Source organism: Apus apus, chromosome 15, assembly GCF_020740795.1.
Source record: "Apus apus isolate bApuApu2 chromosome 15, bApuApu2.pri.cur, whole genome shotgun sequence".
Taxonomy (NCBI): Eukaryota; Metazoa; Chordata; class Aves; order Apodiformes; family Apodidae; genus Apus; species Apus apus.
This window is the reverse complement of record NC_067296.1, coordinates 12,439,924-12,462,313: the sequence shown is the minus strand read 5'-3', so window position 1 is coordinate 12,462,313 and position 22,390 is coordinate 12,439,924. Positions and strand designations below refer to the sequence as shown.

At 46.3% G+C, this 22,390-nt stretch overlaps 1 protein-coding gene across 1 annotated transcript; it reads left to right on the top strand.

The window, feature by feature from the left end:
* The first annotated feature begins 1,092 nt into the window (after positions 1 to 1,092).
* CABLES2 (Cdk5 and Abl enzyme substrate 2) lies at positions 1,093 to 22,327 on the top strand. The gene is made up of 9 exons (XM_051633254.1): positions 1,093 to 1,604; positions 14,896 to 14,988; positions 15,729 to 15,806; positions 17,299 to 17,407; positions 17,998 to 18,163; positions 18,804 to 18,907; positions 19,299 to 19,405; positions 20,717 to 20,921; positions 21,406 to 22,327. The coding sequence occupies exons 1-9, from the start codon at positions 1,093 to 1,095 to the stop codon at positions 21,544 to 21,546; spliced, it is 1,515 nt and encodes a 504-aa protein (XP_051489214.1). The 3' UTR covers positions 21,547 to 22,327.
* Positions 22,328 to 22,390: the final 63 nt, after the last annotated feature.

Sequence of the window (22,390 nt, the reverse complement as noted above, 5' to 3'; positions counted from 1 at the left end):
CCGGGGACAGCGGAAAGGGCAGAGCTTTCTTACTTGGCAAGCAGTCAGAGCATCTTCCCAGGATGTGGCAGACGTGGGTTCAAGTGCCTAAGGGGCATGTTTATTCCAAGCAATATAAACACACCAGTCCGGGAAGCGACGTGCTGCACAGAAATGCCTTGAGTCACTTTGTGGAGATAAATGCTAAGTTTGTGCTTTCCCAGATCCAGGCCTGCCTTGCCCATATAAAGCCCATGATCAGCACTGCTTCGACTTCCCCTCAGGGGCCAGGAGGCACAGGGATTCACCCCTCTGCCTGGGTTTTGGGGCTGCTGGTGAGTTTGGGGGCCGTGCACAGGGATCCACGGGGATCCACACCCTCAGGGCAAGCTCTCCACAAGCTGGAGGGCTGAGTCCCAGGCTTCTGGGCTGGAGCAAGAGGAAGAGCTGCCTTCATCTGCTTTTGCAGGAGCACTCTGATGTGCAGGGCCACGGGCCGATGGTTTTAGCAGATGCGTCCTCCTTGCCTGCAGGAAGGCAGGAGGGCTTGGGAACGGGTGACTGTCAGAGTGAGTGGGGAAGCTGGGCGGGGAGGAGAAGTTTTTAAAAAGTCATACAAAGGGTGGTTGTGTGGGGACACAGTGGGTGGTTGTGTGGACCATGGTGAGTGTTTACATAGGCACATGGTGGGTGGTTGTGTGGGGACACGGTGCTAGCTATGTGGGGACATGGCGGGCTAGTGTCTGTTTTAGGGGCCATACCCGAGCTCGGAAGGGGCTGCCTACGTGCCGGCCCCGGGAAGAAGCCCAGCCCGGAGCGGTCCCGGCCGCGGCCCGCTCCCTGCCCGCTCCCTGCCCGCCCGCCGGGGGCACCACCCACCTGCCTCGGCCCGGGCAGCCGCTGCGCGCCGGCGCTAGGGCCCAGCAGCACCCCACCGGCAAAGGAGAGGGCGGGGCCACCCGTCATGGGCAGCTGAGCCAATCAGCGTGGGGCCTCTACCCATCTCATTTACATCCCGGCGCGACGCATCCAATGAGCGTGCGAGCTGCCGGCCGCGCGCCGCTCCCTGCCGCCCCGCCCGGGCTGTCGAGGCGGTCGCGGCTCATTCGGAGAATGGCCGCGGCCGCTGCCTGCGGCTCCCCGCCTCCCCGCCCGCCCCGCGACCAGCCGCCGCCGCGGAAGCGGGGTGACTCCCGGCGGCGGCAGGCCGCCCTCTTCTTCCTCAACAACATCTCCTTGGACGGCCGACCGCCCTGCCCGTCCGCCGAGAAACCGCCGTTGCCGACGCCCGCCGGCCCGGGCGAAGGAGAGGAGGCGGTGGCGGAGCCGGCCGGAGCCCCCCCGCGCCTGCTGTCCCCGCCGCCCGCCTGCCCGCCGCCGCCCGCCCTGCTGCTGCCCGGCGTCCCCCCTGTCGCCGCTGCCGGAGTCAAGGGGGAGGCGGACGCGTCCCGCGGCGGCATCTTCATGCCGCAGCTGCTGCTGGGCCCCCCGCTCTGCCCGCCGCCCCCGGCGCCGCCCGCTCAGCCGGGGATGCTGGCGGTCGCTAAGCCGGGCGCCCCGGGGCTGCTGAGCCCCACACAGAGCGCGGCGGGCAGCGGCTTCGCGCTGGAGGCGCCGCGGCAGAGGTGAGTGAGGGGACGGGGCACGCCGGGCCAGCCCACCCTCAGCACCCCCCGCCCCTCCGACCGGCCTGGCCGCCTTGACCCCGCGGGGCGTGGGAAGCGGCGGGACCCCCCGGCGTCCTGGGAAGAGCCGCTCTGTTCCCAGGGCCCTCGGCCGGCAGCTCCGAGGGGTGGGGAGCGGAGCATGGGAAACGGCCGCCCCCGGGGAGAGCGGCCTTGGGGAGGCGGTGCCGGCCCCGGCAAAGGGAGCCCCTGCCCCGGGGCAGCCCCGGCGGAGGCAGGGAGGGAGTTCAGCCTCGCAGGCAGCTGCTGCCTGCCCTGCCCGCTGCCTCTGCAAGCGCTGGGATGCGCGGCTCAGCGCTGGGATGCGCGGCTGCCCTTGCCGGGGCTGCCCCAGCCTGCCGGGTGCCTGGTGAGCGGGATTTGCGGAGCGTTTCACTCGTTGATTCTCTGGCTGCAGTTCTGCGGTGCCCTGAGCCCTGCCTCCTGCTTTCCCCTCGCTCGTTTTTTGCATTTTTCTGTTTCCAGATGGAGCCGACAGAGTCACTGCTAGGTAGGACTCTTCCTCTGTGCAGCGGCCTCTCTGCTGATGCCCCTTCTCCTAATCTCTGCTGCTTGTCTATGCAGTAACTCTATATTAATGCATGGTTGTACGCTGGGAACTTTGAGTCAGCCTCAGGGGAGGATGTTCTGGCCTTCAGTGCAGGATTACCACGGCATTTCTGAAGGACTTCTGTCAGCCTGGAAGTGCTGACTTTCTGATCGCTTGGAAGACAGGCTCTCGATTCAGATCTTGGAGATCCGAGCTCTGAAGGAACTCTTTTCAGGCTGCTTCTGGCCTAAACAGCTTTGTGAATTGAGCTGGCCCCCTGAGCCTGCAGATAGGCCAAGCAGTATCAGGGGCTTTAAGTCTTTGTGGTCTTCGTAGTGTCCTCCAGAGCTTTGTTAGTGAGCTGAAGTAGAGATGTTGTCTGTGCTCTACAGCTGGGGAGCTCTGCTAGTGCAGTTGATGGGTGTTTCTTCTAGGTGTACATCTTGCAGTGGAGGTGTCTGGTTGATGCCCGGGAAACGGCTGCTTGGAGGGTCAGGTGAATTTAAAGAGAAGTAGTTTGTGGTGCGGGGGCCTCCTGATCTCTCCTGTTGTTTAGGATTTCTTTCCTTCTTGAGAAGCAAGGGGTGATAAATGACAGTTCTTGTAATGGAAGAGAACTTTCTGTCCTCACATGGAGAAACTGAGGCTGGGCCTGCCTTGTGGATGCCCTGAGTGCACAGATTGCACTGTCGTTGTTGGTTTGTGCAGGAAAGCCTGAAGTGAGGCTGTTGCTTTGGCACAGCTCTTTCTGAGCAATCCTGGTCCATGAAAGCCAGCACACCAGGTGCTGTGCGATTCGTTTCATTGTTCTAATAACGTAGGCAAAGCTCTTGAGGGTGAGTTTTGCATCAAGAGTGTGACAAGCACAGTTACCTGTGCAGGTGGGACACATGGTGTCTCTGTGCATACTGACTTCTGGACTAATGATGTTCATGGAAATGGTTCAGTCCTTCCCCCTCCCATGCCAAGTCCAGGATCTTGTCTTTTGATGTCCTTTCCACCTTTTCCTTGGCATTTTATTTTAGATGTTACATTCCACTATGATAATTCTAATAATTCATCTGAAAACAATGAATCAGAAATAAAACGTAGAGTGAAGTGTGAGGATGATACTTGGAGGAATGAAAGGGCTTCTGTGTGAGTAATGACAAAACAGGCCATGATTTTTCAGCTTGGAAGAGATGGCTGAAGGAGTGTATTGTATTGCATTCATCAGTTTTTGTATTACTTACGACTTGGAGTGAGAATTTGTCTGTTTTTTTGTCTTCAAAGAAGAAAAGAGTAGGTGGAGAACATCAGCTGAAACTATAAGGCAGAAGATTCTGCTCTTTACACAGCAATACACGTATTTTCTGACAAAAGGACAGTTTTATGCTGTCAGTGGGGGTGTGTGAGACCCAATGTATCTCCTCCCAGTCGCACTGGGGAGAGGAGCGGGTGGGAGGGAGGGACCACCCCTTTGTAATTACAATTTCACCTACAACTTAGAGGGTGAGGGACTTGAGGCACTGTTTTTGCTGGACAGTTCCACGTTTTGTTCTGTGACAGATCAACCTTTCATCCCTGCAGAACGGCAGCATCTCCTCTTGTGAATACATGAGCAGTGCTTCAGGGACTTTATCCTGCAGGACAGGGGTGGTGATGCTGCTTCCCCTTCTGCGTGTGGCCTGCTGCTTGCAAAACAAGAGTCAGAAATCAACAGACAGTTGCAAAATGGGTTTTCTTTTATTGAGACTTGGGAATCTGGGTATCAGTTTGCTGTACAGTAAAGTTGCTGCTCTCCAGATAGTTTAACTCTGGGCATCATTCAAATATACAGGCACATGAAGTCATCGGGGGGAGGTGGAATCTGCGCTGTGACTCTGGACATCTAATCTTTGGTGCCCACTCAAGGCAGCTGCTCTTCTCAGAGTTCTTTTTTAGTCACTGTCAAGAGCTGTTTCAATCACCCTCTGTGGAGCTGCCCTCAGATGCACCAGGAGCACGGCTGAAGGGGCTCCAGATTTGCTCTGTGTTCCATGACCAGTGCTGCTGCAGTCCCGTGCCATGCCTGGGGATTTCATCAGGCTGGGGCTTGTCCCGATCTGTGGAGATCACTTTATCCAGAACTGGCAGTTTCGTTGGGCAGAGTTTCATTGCAAAACTTGATCTTGATTGAGCAGTTGGAAGTAGCTGAGACCAACCAGCATAGCTCAGGGCAGGTTGTGACCTCTGCTAGAGCTGGGGGTTATTAATTAGCAACAGGCAGGATCTTCAGGTGAGCCCAAGGAGTAAGTGATCTGCTCAGCTGATGTAACATGGAGTTTCTTGGAGTTGCTCAGTAGCAGACAAGTCTTTTAAGATGGAAACTTCAGTGGTGCAGGCTCCCTTGGAGGCACTGTTCAATCTGGATGTTGGGTTTCCTTGCACTGCTGGCTGAGCATTATAAACCTGATGATTTAATCTTCCACTTTTCTTTTCCTAAGGAATCTTCTGTTTACAGGATCTTCAGTCACAATGCTGCATTATACCAGTCTGCTTGCCATCCCTCCTCCCTTCTCCTTTTCCATCTTGCTCTGTTCTTTTGCTCTGTCAAAGAACAAGCCTCACAAAAAGCAGTGGAGGGAGGGAGGGAGCAAATAGTGAACAAATCAGCATTCACAGATATTTTTTTTAATGAATTTCTGCAGTTGGGTCTGAAACTGGCAGAGTTTCTGGGGAAACAGATAACAGAAGGCCCTGAAAATAGCCAGGTTATGAAAGCATGAAGAATGGGAACAACAGCCTTGGATGTCAAAGCTTGTTGTGCTTCTGAGGTTTCAACATAGTGTAATGTAAAGCAGCTGGTTTTGCCTTGTATTTGCTGCATTTCCCTGGATCTAAAAATAAACATGGAGACTAAATTATATGCAACTGATGCTTTAATGTCCTTGGTGTTCAGTGGTCAGGGAGCTGAACTGAATGTTTGTGGTTGCTGATAAATCAGAAACGACTGAGCTAATTTAGGTCATTTTAAGGGTGGGAGTTTTAACAGTAGTTGATAACAGCAGCATTTTGGACCAGCTCTGCTTTTAAGTGTTAACTGGATGTTGGATTGCTGACATAGGTGTGATCAGATCAGTTCCTTGGGTGGAATAGCAGAAATGCTTGGTCAGGCTTTTCTTAATGATGGTTAACGTGTTACTTTGTCCTACTGTCAGCCTAGCTGCTGTTTTCACTTCAAGAAATACAAATATTTTTTTTAAAACCCCACCCTCTACTAATGAACAGATTTAGCTGAGATGGATGAAATGTTTAAAAGTCTTAGTTTTCATTTCTAGCCTTATTTGGAATAACCTGAGCACACATGGTACTTCTCAGGAAGTAGGAAGATCTGTCAGAGCCAACAAGCTTTGACCTTTCAGCCATGAACACATGAGTGGGATGTGCTGCTCGGGGCTGAAAATGGACATATTCTAAACCTGAGCTTTATTTAAAATTCAGCTGAAATGCTAAGGCTGCAATCTTCTCCTCAGCAAGCAGTTTGCTTCTACAGCTTTCTCTCATATTTGCAATTGCAGGTGAATTGCATGTGTCCAATATTAAATATTTATAATTTATAGGTGCTTGTAGCATTTATTATCTGACATTCCCATGCAGGTATATTTTCCAGAAGAAGTTGTATGCCTAGCAGGAAACTTGGAGGTCAGAAAACCCACATCCTTGTATGGTGCAGACCTCTGTGAATAGGTCTGTGTCAAACGAACCCAAACACAGCTAATGCCAAAGTTATTTGACCTCTTCATTTAAAAGAGTCCAGAGGCTTTTAAAGTAACTATGGACTCCAGGCAGGAGTAATCTGTACAGAATTACTTGTACTTGCAGCTGATTTTACCTGTGGACAGATTCTGTAGCTTTTCCAAGTGATTGCACAGCAGTCCCAGCAGTGGGTTTTGGGATGCTGAGGGAAAGGGGATGCTCCAGTTCCATCTTGGCTTGCTGTGAGCTCACAGTTCCTCTCTGCAGGAGGCCATGAGGGTGGTTGGAATTGGTGTTGCCTTGCTTCAGTCAGTGAGTCATCAGCTGAGAGGGGAAATGCTATGAAATTAAACAGAGCTAAATAGCTTTGGAGAGGAGATGGGAGGGCCCATTTCAGACCTCCAGTAAACAAGTCCTGTAGGAGTGATACAGTTGGAGCTTCCTGTCCTTATCCTGGTGCTTCTCTGGTGTGGACTTGAATGTGCTGCCAAAACCTTACGTAGCAACGCTGCATTTGTGGCTCTTCTCTTAATGTTTTACTTGCAAGGTTTACTCCACAGGCTTCCTTTGGGTTAGGAAAACTAACACAAGCTTTATCGGACCGTTATTTTCAAATATCACTCTTGACTTGGAATTCTGCAGGATCATGGTGTGCTGGCTCAATACATCATTTCTTTGATTCACAGTCTAAAATAGTTTTTCTCCTCCTTGCCTTCCTCCTGATCTCAGCTGATCAGTCTGAGCACTTGGAGCTGGCACTGAGCAGCAGCTGTATGCTGAGTCCTGGGGCTGTTGGTGAGAAGGATGTGTTCAGGTTGTCTGTGCTCCTTGCCATAACTTTGCTTCACCCCAAAGTCCTTCTTGATAATTGCAGAGATGTGGGCTGCCCAAACTTGCCTCTGCTTTGCCAGCCAGCTGGACAGCAGTCTTACCTACCTGGGGATGAAGCTTCTTTGTTGTGTGCTCAGAGCACCAGGACTGAACCAGTTCAGAAGAGTTTCCAGCACTGATTCTTGTGGGTTTTTTTGCCATTTACTATGAACTGTGGATGAGACAGGAAGGGATTTGCTTTCCATTTTAAATAGTAGTTCTGAGCTACAGATGAGCTCTTCTGCTCCAGGTTTGGGTATGGTTAGCTTAGTTTAGAAGGGGAAAACATTACGGAGGAAGGGGAAGCGAGTATCACAAAATCCTGTATGAAATATTATTTCCTGCAGTATGTGTCTTTTAGTTATATTAAATCTTGAAGACTTAACTTCAGTTGTCCTGTGCTCCCCCTTCTTTCCATCTGTCAGCCAGCTGAAGCTGTCGGGCTGAGCAAGCTTGAAGATGCTTTTGAACCCTTTTCTGAAGATTGTTCTGAAGTCTTCTGTCTGTAGTTTGAGCTTAAAAATGCACAGTCTGATGTGCACAGGAGCGTAATAAAATTTGGATTCTTTAATGAGCACAAGGTATTGTTGATAAAGCAGGTGACTGCAGATGGAGGAGGCTTAGCTGAAGTCCCTCTGTCCCTCTAGCTCTTCAAATGCAGAGCTTTAAACTCCTCACCTTTGGTTTATAGCTGCTGTGTATATAACTTATTGTAAATGCTTATCATTTAATCTCTGAAAAATGTGCTAAATGAAGAACTTTTAGCTGGTCTAATGAGAGCAAGCAAAGCAGAAGTGCTTCAGGAGATAGCCCCCTGACTGGTGAGATGTATGGAGCCTCCACAACTCAAAGCTTGCTGCCAGCTCATTCCCTGCCTAAGGCTGTGATCCTGGCTGCCCTTCCCCAGGAGCTGTGAACACCCAGGCTCTGCAGCTGGACATGGCAGTACCCAAGCTCAGCATCACCTGCAGACCTGCCTGGGAGCTGGGTAGCCATCTCATTAGCTAGCCAGCCACAGCACGGGCTGAACTGCTTCTTGCTTCACAGCATGGACAGACTTGCTCTCTTGGGCTTGTTGAATTTAAGTGTAAAATTTTGCCCTAGTGAGGCTACAAGCTCTTGATTGTGGATTGGAGGGGATGACCAAGGTGCTGGAAAGAACCAAGTGCCTGTAGAAACACTGTGAGACCTCTACATTTTCTTTGTGTTTCCTCCAGTCACCTGTTTTGGGTTTTATTCTCCTTCCCAGTTAAAAGCTGCTCTCCCTGTTCTTTGGATTTCTTTTCTTTAACTTGTGAATTTTATCATGCTGAAGGCTTTAATTTTAACAAGGCACATGATGAAATTACAGTATCATCTCTCAGGGAAGTGGATTAATATTTCTAGCATAATTCCCACAGCGTTATCAAGGACACACTTTGCGTTACACCTGCCTGGTTTGGTCAGTAGTTCAGTGCTAAGTGAGCAGAGCACAAAACACAGAGGGAACCAGGCTGGTGAACTAGGAACATCTCCAGAAACTGGTAGAAATTTGAGGAAATACTTTTTATGTCCTGGCCAGCACATCTAGTTTGCTTTGTGAAAAGCAGCTGGAATTTTAGGAGTGGGCTTTAGAGGAAGTGGGCTCTGGGCAGAGCAAACCTTTCATCTGGTTTGGTGGTTCTATTACAACAGATGGCTTTTATAATCCTCACTGGAAGGCATTCTTTTATCCTCGGATTGTATAAACACTCTTAGCACCAAAACAATGGGATTTATGAAAGGCAATGAATACAAAACTCCTTTCTTAGTAGCATTAGGACTGAATCATATGTGGTTGTGAATCAGCAGTGAAGTAGCAGCTGCTGTGAAAAGTATCTAATTTCTTTCTTTGTTAGTATTTAAAACTTTCTAGGCTTAGTGAGCTTCCCACTTACTCTGCCTCCACCCTCTTTCAGGTTGTGCTTCAGTTCTGTTCTCTCCTGTCCCATAGGCTGCATGACACATTCTTTTCCTTGCATATGGCTTTGCTGTGTTTGAGGGGTGCAGGATTTTCTCCTGGCTTTTGAGATCAGCAGGAAAAGGCCCTGCTGCCCCATCAGTTTTGCAAATAAACCTTGAATAAGAACAGAAAGGTGAAGGAATTAGACCTTGTCCTGAGGCTGTGCAGAGGAACCTGCTCTGAAGCATAAAAGCGCTTTCCACGCTCATGTGGCTAATTTGGATTTACTCTTTCAAATGAAGATTATCAGAGGAATAACTTAAACCAGCCCTGCTGTGAGACTTGTAATTGTTCTCTGGCAGTCTGATGCTTCAACAAATGTCAGAATAGTGGCCTGAAATGCAAACTGCACTTTTGTGATGCCATAAAACAGTGAGTGGCTGACTTAATAAGGATACACTTGCTGTCAGTTAAGCAGGGTGTCTTCTCTGCCACTGCCTCTTACTGAACATCAGAGCTGAAACCATCTGCCCATGAAAGTAGCTTGCCTGGTGCACTTCATAGCATAGTTTCTTCAGTAAAGTTATTTGTTTCACCAATTATGTGGTTTCAAGGTGATTCAGTATGTGTGCTCTCTGGCTTCTTTTGACTTTAATTACTAAGAACTTGTTGCTGCTGGTGAGCTGTGCTCCATCTGCTTTTGAGCAGGAAACTCATTAATGTAAGTGCTGAGGGGGGTGAGGTGCAGGGCACTGGTATAAGAACAGGGATGTTCACACCCATGTGCTCTGAAATGCAAACCTGCAAGTGGTAAACGTCTCCTGGGCTGTTGCAAAATTAAGCTTAAATACTGGGACTGATTTTCTTAATCCCTTGGTGCCTGTTTTACCTCGTCAAACTGAAGCACAGTTCACATTGGGTTGTTGGCTCACCCGGGAGGAAGGGAAATGATACAACTTAATCTTTAAAATATGTCTTGGGAAAACAAATCTGACAGGTATGTCTTCCTATTGTAAACAGGATTTGGGATCTGGATTCTTGTGCAAATTGCCTTTGACTGTTGTTACTGAGCTAGTGTTTCCAAAAACCAATAAATGATTTTTGTCCTTGTTATATTAATAACTCAGTCCTTTGACAGCTGTGATTATAATGAGGCCTGTAAAGCACCTTACAAAGGGACATCCATATGAAAATAAAAACCCTTTTGAGTGAGAAATAGGAAACCAAATTCTATTAGGCCCTAATTTTACCCTGTAATTAAAAATCCTTGGCCTCCCCCATCCCCCCCATCTATTAGCAGTATGGATGGCTCAAGAGCAACAGAGGATCTAAGCCTTGCTGCTAATTTTAGCCCAGTGCCAGGGGCTGTGTCCCTGCGTGGGTGAGTGCAGCAGGGCAAGGGATGTGACTCCATCTGTAACAATCTGCCCCACCAGGGCCTTTGGCTGGAGGAAGTCTCATGTCATGCTGCTCTCTGGCTTTTGCAGCATCTTTGAATGTTCCTTTTGCAGGGCTTGGTGATCCTGGAAGTGATGAGGATAAGGAATCAGGCAGAGGATGAACTCAGGGTGCTGCCTGAGTGGAAATTGCTGACTGCTGATTGAACTCTGGCTGCCTGGTTGGCTTGGAGAGCAAAACTGCCAGTGTGAGAGGTGGGGGTTAATTGGGATGGGAGGAGAATCCCAGCAAGATTTTTTTAGAAGCTTCTGGTGTAACCCTTCAGGGAGGAGCAAGACGAGCCAGACCATTCACAGAAATGCAGGAGCCAGAAGAGCAAAACAGAGAGAAGCTTGAAAACGGCCAAAGGGCCAGTACACACGGTGGCTTCAGTAAGCTCGTTGGCCACTGCCATTTAAAGTGCGATATTAGAAGTTAAAATGAGGTTCATGAGGACTGTTGCAAAGCCTGGAAGTGCTGAGAAGGGACATGTGTCCAAAGGGCTGCCCCACTGTCCCTTAGAGGACACACTGGCCCAGGAGCAGGTGTAGGAAAAGGCTGGCATGTGCCTGAAGCCATGTCTGATAGTACAGGGTTGGTGTATTTTGCATTCAACTATAAAATGTGCTAAAGAATGATCGACCTGGACACTTCCAACTACAGCAACATCCTCAAACTTTACCCTTGTCCTCTTGGGTGTCTGCAGGTCACCCAGCCTGTGAGTGGGAAGGGGAAAATACCCTTGGCAAGCCATCAGAAAGGTTACCGTTCTTTCATCTGGAGCTGTGACTTAACCAGCTTTTTTCTTTTCATTCATGAGACGTAGGGATTACTGGTGCTATACATAGACTGCTCTTAGCTGTGTCCTGTTCTGCTGAGAACACTTAAGAGCTGGGTCAACCTTGGGGCCAGGGATCCTCTGTGCTGCTTGTCTGTGGTTGTTTGCCCTCTGTGTAGAGTTTCTCTGCTCAGTGGAGCACTGGCAGGCCAGAATAGGACAAGTCTGGAGCTCTAAGCACTCAAAAGTTGGGTTTCCTCAGTAGGGAACCCATCAGAAGGGATTTATGAGTGGCTATTGCCATATATTAGGAGTCAAAATGCAGCTCTGACAGCAATTTGTTGGGTTTTTATCTGAACACAAGATTTTTTTTTGTGGGCCTTTTTTTAAGTGCATGTTTAGCTCATCATGGATTCAGCAGTGGTGTTGGATTGTGCACGTCCATGTGTGCACATGGAGATAACAAGCCAAGGGCATAATCCAGAATTCCTCTGCTTGATAGCCCCTTATCTCTGAGCATGTGCTGTGTGTGTTTTCTCTCTTGGTGAGTCCCCTCAGAGGTGCTGGCTTGTGTAAACACAGTTGCTGGTTTTAATGTTGAAGCTCTGGGAGGGTCCTGCTTTGTTGGCTCCTGAGATAGCGGGAGGGAAGCACCCAAAAGTGCTCCTGGCCAAGGACGTCCAAACAAGCAAACCCTCCCTAGCTTGTCAAGGAAATAGCTCGTACTTGCAAATGGACATGTCTGGACTTTCTTTAGGATACTATTGAAATTACAGCCTGCTCCACAGAACTCATTAACATTTTAATATTGGATACTTAGATTTCTAATTGGCAGGCAGCACATCGTTAAGCGTGTGCTTAAGGTACCTTGCAGTTACAGGTGTTGGTGTTCTGCTTTAGTGTTTCAGCTACATTTGGCAACAAACTTTGGTGTAAATGACTTTAAATCCTTTGAATTCCAGTGGATCAGAGCACAAGTGAGAAGTGGTAGCCTTGGTGAAAGAGCTTAGCACTGGATACGTGACTTGACATTTTTTTAATCAAAACTAGCAGCCCCTGAAGAGATTCTGTGCTGCCTGTTGGTGAAGCGTGGGTTGGCTGCATGAGAAGAGCACTCCAACTAAATGTGTATCTGTGTGCCTGTGTGCATAGATATAAAAATAAGTGTAGACTACTCAAAAAGTGTTAAATTTTGCAGCAAACTCCAAGTACTGCAGCACCTAAGAACAAGTTCTGTACGTTAGTGGTAGGGAGGAACCCAGCAGGTCTCTGACTGCAGTGAGGGAGCCACGTTGCTGTGAAACATTGGCTTGAGCACACGAACTTTCAGGTGCTCTATCTGGGTTAGTGAGACCTCTTTATGTACACTGTGTTTTGAGATTTGAGGGAGAGTGTCTTGCTTAATATCTGGGATTCCTTCAAGGTGACAGCTTCACTTGGGGACAGAAAGTATTATTGAGAGGCACAGCTAAAAATGCAGCTTCCTGTTGGCAGAGTGGGAATGAGTCATTGTGGTTTTGAGTTGAGGGGCAGGATCTTCACTGCCACGGCCTTGTAATTCCAGATATGCTCATACAGAGCAGTGAGTTTAGGTGTTTGTCACTCTTATCCCTGTTACTGAGAAAAGGAGTTGGTGTTCAGAAGGTGTAGTGCTCCTGGTGGGTCTCCACCATCATGGTGAGAACATCCTTGTTGCCCCTGAGGGCAGTTAGACCTAAAGCACTGGGGTGTTACTAGGGAAGATCTGGCCATGGCTCTCCCAGTCCATCCAGTTACTTACACCAGCATCCTTTTACAGAACCACATGCTGGTTTTGTACCAGTGGCTGTTGTCACTGGTGTTGGCTGTGTTTGCTCACCTTACTTGGTGTCTTTGCATCCAGCCAGGTCTCTCCTAGGAGGGAGAAAGACTGGGGACATTACCAGCTGCCTTCACGGCAGGAGGTTGGAGACTGGTTTCCACATTTCATTAAGGGTTTTTTTTATTGCAAGTTAGATGTTAAAGAGGACTGTCTGTATGCATTAGACTTCCCTCTGCAGTTCTCACTGAAAAACAAACTAATAATAATGATAATAATTTTAAAACAGACGTGCTGATGAAGGGCATTGAAGCTGTACCAGGAGTGTTCTCCAGTGTCACCCTTAATAACTGTTGATCTGTGGGTGGCAGTCTTCAGCAATACTGAAGGTGTTAGTCCTGTGGGAGGATTTACCTCTCTTCTGTTTACAGAAAGGGACACTAATTTTTCATCCTCCTACCTGAGTTGTGGTCTTTTTTTCTCTTAAAGAATGCCTGAGCATCACTGCTGAGAATCTGAAGACAATTTCCTACTAGGGGAAAAAATAAAGTTTTATTTGGGAGTATAAATTATACAAATTTGCTGTAAAAGGGCACTAATTAGATTTCATTAAGGAGGTTTTAAGCAGACTTTGGCATTCATTCTCTTCTTGTACTTGAAGACAAAGAAGATGGCAAATATTTTCTCTTGAACTTGTGGTGAGGAATGAGGTTTCAGGAATACTCAGACTGAAGTGACATTTTTCAAAACCTCTGGATAGTTTTGGGCACAGATTTTGGCAGGCAGCCCTACTCTCCAAGTAGCTCAGAAGGTAATAACTTGCAAGAAGAGGGAAAAGAGATGAAAATGCCTGTTTTGTCACTCAAACAATTTGCATTTCTAGACACTATGCTTAAAAAAGCAGCCAGTTTTTGTTCATTCTCTAGAACTGTGGTGTTTCTCTTATGTAGCAACAAAACTGTGGTTTGGTTTCTTCCCCAGCTCAGGCTGGAGAGGATGAAAGGCAAAGTCACTGGGACTAGCAGATTGTCAGGCTGTTTCAAAACCTCAAGTGCTGGGCTTCAAGAGTAGACTTAAATCCCAAGTATCTTCTGTTGTTGTTTTTTTTAATCTTCAATCAACTGAAGCTGTAAGTGGCTTTGTTGTATAAAGACATTTATATCAGCAATTAATAAATCCCATTTTTGTCTTGCACCCTTTTTTTCTTGTTTTTGCCTGCACCACCCCAAGGTGCCATGTTTTTGCTTTGGTGCTGAATGTTAACTTCCAGGTATGAGAACCTGGCCTGGGTCTGTCTGGGCAGTTTGGCTGCTTGTGGCTGCCAGAGCTCTCATGCAGCTTAAAGCCTGAATTTTTTTCCAGAGATCTTGTCAAACCAGAGTCCTGCAACTTTGGTCTCTTTGTGCTGCACCTATGCTGACTTCCATGGTAGTATTGTCCATTAGTTGAGTTACTGTTTCACTTTGGAAGAAGACCTTGGACTTCAATGTTTGTAGCTTGTGCTAAAAATGCAGCATAATGTATGCTGAAACAAAAGCATAACAAAAATAAGGAATCTGGCAGTTGCAGTGTCAGTGTTTTGCTGCTGGCAGTTGAGTCTGAGTGCATTGTTCCTATGGAAATTGCAGTCATAGCTTCACAATTCATTTGTAAATGCTCTTGTTAATTAAGTTGGTATAAATACATACTTCAAGGGTTCTGGAGGGGGTGACAAGTTCTTGGCCTTTTTAGTAACTTGAAACTCTTAGTCAAGCACTCTTCCAACAGCAAGTGATAAATCCCAAACCCCTGCCATTGGTCCTAAGAGCTCATAGATCTGTTGCCATTCAGAAACTCAGAGGCCATGAACTAATGCTGTTCACTCTTCGTGGTGTTGTACATTTTGCAGAAGGCGTTTTATCTCCCAGCGCTGCTCTCTAGACTTTTTAGAAGACATAGTGGAATATGCCAGTGTACGAAGGTACTTTTTTCAAAAGCAGCATTAATCTCAACTCGTTGCATGCAGTCCTCTCCTCCCTCCACCCTCTTCCACGCCAATCTCTGAGGTCCTGCATGCTAGTGCTGCCATCTGATCATACAACTGGCATGACTGGTGGTTTGTGGGTTGTTTTTTTTCAAAGCACTTAACAGGTTTTGTTCTGCTTTGTGTGTTGTTTGTTTTTGTTTTTTTTACAATTGCAGAGCCAAGCATATATCTGGGTCTCCACGACACAAAAGTTTGAAGAAGATGCACTTCATCAAGAACATGAGGCAGTATGACACCAAGAACAGCAGGTAACTTCTGGAGATCAAGGTGCCTCCTCTACACAGGTGGAATAGGATGTGCTCAGCAGCAGACTCTAGTTCAATGCAATTAGTCATTTAGTGGCAGTGGGAATGAGGTGTTGTTCTTGGGATCCTTGTAATTTTATACATAGTTCTCTCAAAAGCAGTAGGTGCTCATATCTGCTGCATCTGTAGCAATGTTCTGCTGGTTCTGTCATCCTGATTTAATCTGAGAAGGTTAAATCATTCTCTTTTAACACCTTTCTTATCTCCAATACACAGGGAGCTTAGAGCTGGGGAGCATTTAGGGAGAATGGCTTGGGTTAGCCAAAATCTTGGCTCATAGTTGCTGGGCAGAAGAGAAAGGAGGCAGCCATGTTAATATTTATTATTAATGGAGGTGTGAGACTTCCATCTACATGTAAAATATTATCTACATCTTTTCACAAGGTTTATGTAAAAATGACATAAACATGGATAAACTTTTAAAGACTAGGATCTCCTCTGAAGGACTCCCAAGGTGATGGCAGTTACAGAGCACTGGGGGTTGACACAGAACTTGACTCAGGACCTACAGAGTCAGAATGAAATGTCTGGTTTTGTGCTGCTTTCTGAAAACACAATCTATAGCAGTATCTGCTTAACTTACAGAACAATTTAAGGGGAGCTTTGTGTTCAGGTTCCATAATAACCTGCTTTGTAATGTCTGAATCTTAATTGTTATCCTGATCTCTCCCATCTGCTCACAGGATAGTGTTAATCTGTGCTAAACGAACTCTGTGTGTGGCTTTTTCTATCCTACCTTACGGGGAGAGTTTACGGATCAGGTGAGTCACCTGTAACTGCTTTGTGAGGTGTCTGGTCTTGCACTGCCTGTCACTTGCAAAAGATCTTTTTAAATTAGCATGGTTTCCGTAGGTCTCCTGCTTTGAAGCAGGTGAATTTACTAACTTTACCATTAATGTGTAAGGGCAATAACTTGCTATAAGAGCAGTAAAATCAGATGTGGCCACAGTGTCATAGAATTCATTCAAACTCCAAGAGAAAACTAGTGGAACAGGTAGAGCTTTCTACAGCTGTTTAGTCACATTCTAAAGCCCTCCAGTCCTGGTGATGATGTGATTTGTTGCTGTGTAGCATTTCCTATGCTGCTAAAGTGCTCAGAAATCAACTGCCTTCAGTGCAACAAACAATTGTGTTGGCAAAAAAACCAAACATATAAAGCATCAAGGAAGGATGCTACTGCCTTAACTGGAAACCTTCACAATTTTATAGTGAAGTTACATCTAAATAAGTTTCAGATGCTCTTCTGTATCTTCAGCTCTAAGCTGTGAATGTCACTATTTTCAGTCTGAAAAAAACAGAAACACTTTTCAGTGATTGAAACTGCATTTAGTGTTTGTACTACACCTTTGATAGAACTGTCAATTCGATCCCTTGTGAGAAGCCAACCCAGCAACCTGGATTTCCCTCCAGCTTTGCTCAGGCCCTTGTGAAGTCTGAGTTGGTTCTGTGAAGGTCTGTGATCTACAAGTGGACCACAGAAAATACTAATTTTGTTCTCACCCACTTTTGGCAAAACAATAGTGTTGTCACTTCTGTCCTGCACATAACTTATGGACAAAGGAAACGGATGTTTAGTGGTGGGAGTTGCATTGTATGCAAATGCACTTGCTGTAAAAATAGTTGATGGGAAAAATATTCTCACACTTGATAGAAAAGCAGCGAGGTCACTGCAGCTATTTTAGAGCAGTTCTGAGCACTGGGTCATGCTGCTTGGCTGCAAGCTGGCAGTGCAGCTCTTTAACTGAAAGCTGCTTTTGTGCATTGGAATATGGGTGCCAAAGCTGCATGCTGCCATCACTGAAGCAGGATTCTGCTGGCAGCCTTAATTCTTAGTTTCAGTTTGCATGCAGTGCTTGGAAAATTGCATTTGAAAGGCAAGTCTTTAATCCTGGAAAGCTAGAAATATGTGATGTTTGCTGACAAGTGTTTGAGCATTAATGTGTTAATTAATGGTATGGTCTCGTGCAGAAAGACTATATTTAAAAAAAAAAAGTTTACATTTGATAGGTGTAGTTACAGATTTGAGTTAAAATTATGTGAGATGATTCTTCAGTTCATGAACATTTCTGTATTTTAATAAGAGTACTTAAAAATTGGTGCTTTCTTGGAGATGGGGTGGAAGGATTGTACTGTTCACACAGAACTCTGACCTGGTGGTGTTGGCTGGAGCTGCTGGAGGGACCTGGTCTTCACCACAGGGAAAGTTTGGCTTATGCTGCATTTTCCAACAGTGCATTTTCTATCTGCATGTAGTGATCTAAAGATGGAAGGACAGAAGCAGCGACATCCTTCTGGGGGAGTTTCAGTCTCCACTGAGATGGTGCTTGGACTGGAAGGAGTAGAGCTGGGTGCTGATGGCAAGGTAAGGCATTTTTTTCCTTAGTCTCTTGATCTCTAATGCCAATGACAAAACCATTGCCTGGAGCTAGTAGGTGCTTTATCCTGGGACCATTTCATGAGCTGAGGCAAATGCCTTTCTGGATGGCAAAGCACTGCTGCATGCATTGAGAACTGTAACTCTCCATCATGGAAGTTCATTTGGATCATAAAAGTTTGAAGTGTTTGGTTTGTGATACAGCTGCTTTTGAGGAGGCTGTTGAAGCCTGTGACTGGTTCTGCCTCTGTTTTTGGAGAATCCGGTATCTCAGGCAAGACATGAGTGATGTTTTGATAGAAATGTGGGCGAAATGTGTACCTCTTTAGTTAAATTTATATACTGACAGATTTTGCTGTTGTGATTCTCCCCTTTTCTTTGCCACTCCACCAAGCCTTCTACAACACTTCCATACTGAAGTTATGGAAACAAGGCATTCCTCCTCCAAGTTTGTCCCACAAATTCAAGGTCCTCACCCCCAAATACAAACTCCAGGGGACTCAGACTTGGAAAATCCTAGATGTCCAGAAATAACCTGTTCAATAAATTGTGCCCTACAATTCTCTCTTTTTTTTAAGGTTGTGTCCTATGCAAATTTCCTGTACCCAACCAATGCCCTGGTTGTTCGCAAAGCCGACAGCTACGTTGCCGTTCCCTCCTGCCGAGCTACTGCTTCCCGGAGTCTTCCTGGATCCAGATACAAACCTGTGACAGCAAAAACAATACCAGCAGGAACAGAGATGGGTGAGGACAGCCACCAGCCTTGTCATCACTTGTGCACGCAGTGGAAAAGCATAAAAGGAATATATTTGCCTGAAACAATTGCAAGTGGTGGAGTGCGTTGTTAGGCAGGATGAGCTGCAGCTGGGAAGAGAGGAGGAGACTTTTTAGCACAGCCTAGCAAAGAAGTCTCCTTAGTGAAGTAGAAATGATGAGCCTTTAGATGGAGAGTTGCACACATTCCTAATGTCCTCTGTAAATCTAGTTCTGTTTATGCAATTCCAAGGAGCGCAGAGCCATTTCCTTGGAAATGTGACGTTTTTTGCTACTCAACAAGAAACATCTGGTGTAGATGCGTTCAGGTGGTCGTCCTTGCCTTCTAGCACAGTAACAGGGCAGAAGCCAAACAGCCTGTGACAAGAAATCCCTTCTTGTGTGTAAAAGAGCAAACCTGACAACTCGGCTGTCTGTTAGGTTGGGCTATAGGCAAAAGAAAAATAATTCTAATACCTGACTGGTGCATTTATGAAATGCAAACAGGTGACTGTACAATGGGCTCTGCCAACACTTTTAATGTTTGCTGTTTGAAACCGTTTTTAAAGAGGAAACAGGGAATTTAAAGCTCTGTATCTTATGACCCAATGTGCTTTCCTTGTTCCCTCAGGAACTGAAGCTGGAGAAGCTACAGAGTATGACCCGAATATTCTGGATGATCCTCAGTGGCCATGTGGAAAACACAAACGTGTTCTCATCTTTGCCTCTTACATGGTGAGTGCCTGGCACAGCTGAACAGAGGAGTGAATGAGTACCTGGGAGATCCTCTTATAACTTCCCCAAGGAAGAAAACTTCCTCTAGAGAGAAAAAAAAAAAAAGCTGTGGCTTTTTGAGAATTGTTCAGGAAAAATACAAATAGTTGGGTTTATGTACTTAACTTGTTGAGGACCTGCCTGACATGGATCTCCATCTTGTCATTTGCTTCTTGTAACCATTTGCTTTTGGATGAGATTCAACGTGGTCTGTTACTTAGGACACTATAGAAGTATTAAATTGAGAAGTGTAAAACTGGGGTTTGCCTTTGCATTAGAGTCTTTGCAAGACTTGTTTGGCTGTCAGTCCTACTCAAAGAAGAAATTATTCATTTTGCCTTTTGATTTCCAGACTACAGTCATAGAGTATGTGAAACCCTCGGACCTTAAAAAGGATATGAATGAAACCTTTAGAGAGAAGTTTCCTCATATCAAGTTGACACTGAGCAAAATTAGGAGGTAAGAAACAAGCATTGGCTAATGAGAACATATACACTCTACAAGGATGCTTTTATCTTCCACTGGTATGGAGCAAATACTAGATCTATTAATAGTATAAATGATTAAGCACTAATCTCTTGTTGCCAGTTGAGCTGACTGTAGGATGGCAATGCTGTAGAGGAATTTTTAGGATGCTGAGAAAGGGTGACAGTTGGTTTTTATAGTTCAGCCTAGAAGGGTTTTGTTTCACCAACCGTGGTGTCCTGATGCTCATAGCCAATTAACAGAGAAGCAGCATTAACCTTGAAACAAATACTTGTAACCTGATTGTTCAGCTGTAGGGCAATCCTACTCTAACTGGATTGTCTTTCTGGACCCTTTGGCTATTTCTCCCTTTCAATTACCAGATTCAGTGATGACCATGGACTGCAACAGGATTCTAGGATACAGAAGAGTGTTAGGTTTGGGGGATTTCAGTAAAGAAAAGCATTTTACAAAGGCAGGACTATGCCACATGAAATGGCTCATCTTCCAGGAAATGCTTCTGGCCACTCACCAGTGAGATGCTCTGTTGTGCCTCCTGAGAGCTCTAATCTTGCTAGTGTTCCAGGGCAGTTAATGCCATCAGGGCCTGCTGAAATAGCTTAGATCTGATTCTGCTGAATCACCAGGGCTACCTGTAGCTCAGCTCCAAGTGGAAGGCTTGCTTAGGCAGTATGTCCTGCTGGTGTCCTCCATACACATCTTGTTGCTGTTCTGAGTGTTAGCACAGAGATCTTGTAGGTGCAGCACAGCAGCCATGAGGGGCAGCACCCACCATGAGGTCTGCCCTAATGCTGAAGTGAAGGGCTGGCCCTTGTGGGCAGGGGGCAATCCAGTCTGCCTTCCCCTTCAGACCTGGCTCCTCCACGAGGTGTGTGGCAGGCAGGTCTCCATGCAGCAGCTGCTGGGATCTGCACATCTTTGAGGGGCTGTTCTCTAGGTCAGGGTGGTTCGGTCTTACAATATGAATCACAAACCAGTTTGGGAGCCCAGAAGGAACCATACTGCAATAGCCTGTGTGTCAGTGAGGCAGCTAAGCCCCTGGTGTTTATGGGCAGACGAGGAACTGTTCTTCCACAGCAGATGTTGTCAGCCAGGTTAAATCAGTTTGTGCATCAGCTCCAGCTTGCTGCCAGCTGGGCTTTTCCAGTCTAGGATAATAATTGTCATGGTTTTCCAAGTAGGAGTCTTGCCCGTATGTTCTTCCAAGCTCCTGTGCTGCAGTGTTTCTAGAGCATTTCATAAAAGCTGTCATGTTTGAGAGGGTTTCTCTCTCCCTGTTCCCAGCTTGAAGAGAGAGATGCGGAACCTGAGTGAGGAGTGCAGCCTGGAGCCCGTTACTGTCTCCATGGCTTATGTTTACTTTGAGAAGCTCGTCCTCCAAGGCAAACTCAACAAACAGAACCGCAAACTGTGCGCTGGTGCTTGTGTTCTGCTTGCAGCCAAGATCAGCAGTGATCTCAGGAAACATGAAGTGAAACACCTTATCGATGTGAGTACTGTGAGACTTGTTCCAGGCGTTGCCAAAACCCTCCCTTTCACAGACCAGCAGACAGCCCAGATTTCCAGCAGTGCATGTTTGCATTCACAACCAGCTCTTTCAGTCCGTTTTATGTTTCACTAGGGCTCTTTAATGTGTTTGTGTTTTGGTGTTTGTTTTTTTAATTAATTAAAACTACCTGACTGGTGCAGTCTAATGTCCTTCTGATCCTACAATGAGGTTATTTTTGCACTCAGTGTCTCTCAGGCACACGTGTAACTCATGTGGGTGTCAGAGCTGAGCTGATGAGCTGGTTTACTTGGCTGATCCTGTGCAACACTTTCGATTCTGTAGGTTCAGCTCTGGCTGTGCATCACTGGCTCCTGCTTCATTGCTGCCCTGATCTAAAACTGCGTTGGTATCCTGGGGATTAACTGGTTCTGTTTCTTCCCCTCTTTTTTTCTTTTTTTTTTTTTTTTTTTTGCTACTATCACAGAAACTAGAAGAGAGGTTCAGATTCAACAGAAGAGATCTGATTGGTTTTGAATTCACCGTCCTTGTAGCTTTGGAACTGGCTCTTTATCTTCCTGAAAACCAAGTGTTACCTCATTACAGACGGCTCACACAACAGTCCTAACCCCAGCTGGGCTCCAGCTGGCAGCCAGTGGGGCTGGGGATCCCAGCCCTGGAATCTGCTGGGGAAGTTGCCACTGGCAACTGGATCCTGCCATGGCCACAGCTAGTCCTGGAGTCTGCAGCGTGTTCCTGAACTCTGGAGGTGTGCACTATGGATGCCCAGTCTGGGGATGGTACGAGGAGAGTTACTGAACTGTCTTTTCCTTTGGACATTTAAAGCACAAACACTCACCAGTCAGCTGTCCTGGCTGCTTATTAGTCCTTATTTATCCTTTCAGTTTTACTAAAACTGTTCTTCCCTATGAAGAATACTATGGTATTGTTTGTTTATTATTATTTTTTTTAAGCCTTTATTGTACTCCTTGAAACTAAAGGAAGCATCACTTCCATTCCAGTGCACCATAAAGTTGAAATGTTTCTAAGAATCTTCTTGCATTTTTACATTAATGAAATGCATACTTTATTTTTTTAAAGATGTGCCTAAAACTGGCTGGTCTGGTACCAGTGCTTTTTAAGTTAGTTATGTTATTTAGTGAGAAATCCTGAATTTGGATAGCCATTTATCCTTTACCTGCATTGGCCTTGCATATAAGGAAAACAATTCCAGTCTATCTGCACTAATGGTACACAGGGCATCTGTCTATACTATAGATCTGTAAGTAGCAAGATTGAGATTTTGCTGTTCCAGTTTAGTTAAACACAAATACCTTAAGAATATACTTTTTATTTAAAAAAGAAAAAACTGAAAATCTGTCATTAAATACCACGTGTTGGACAAGGTAGCAGCAGCAGCAAAGTGATTTCCATCCTCATTCCCTCTTCAGTGGAAGATGAGCACTCGACTA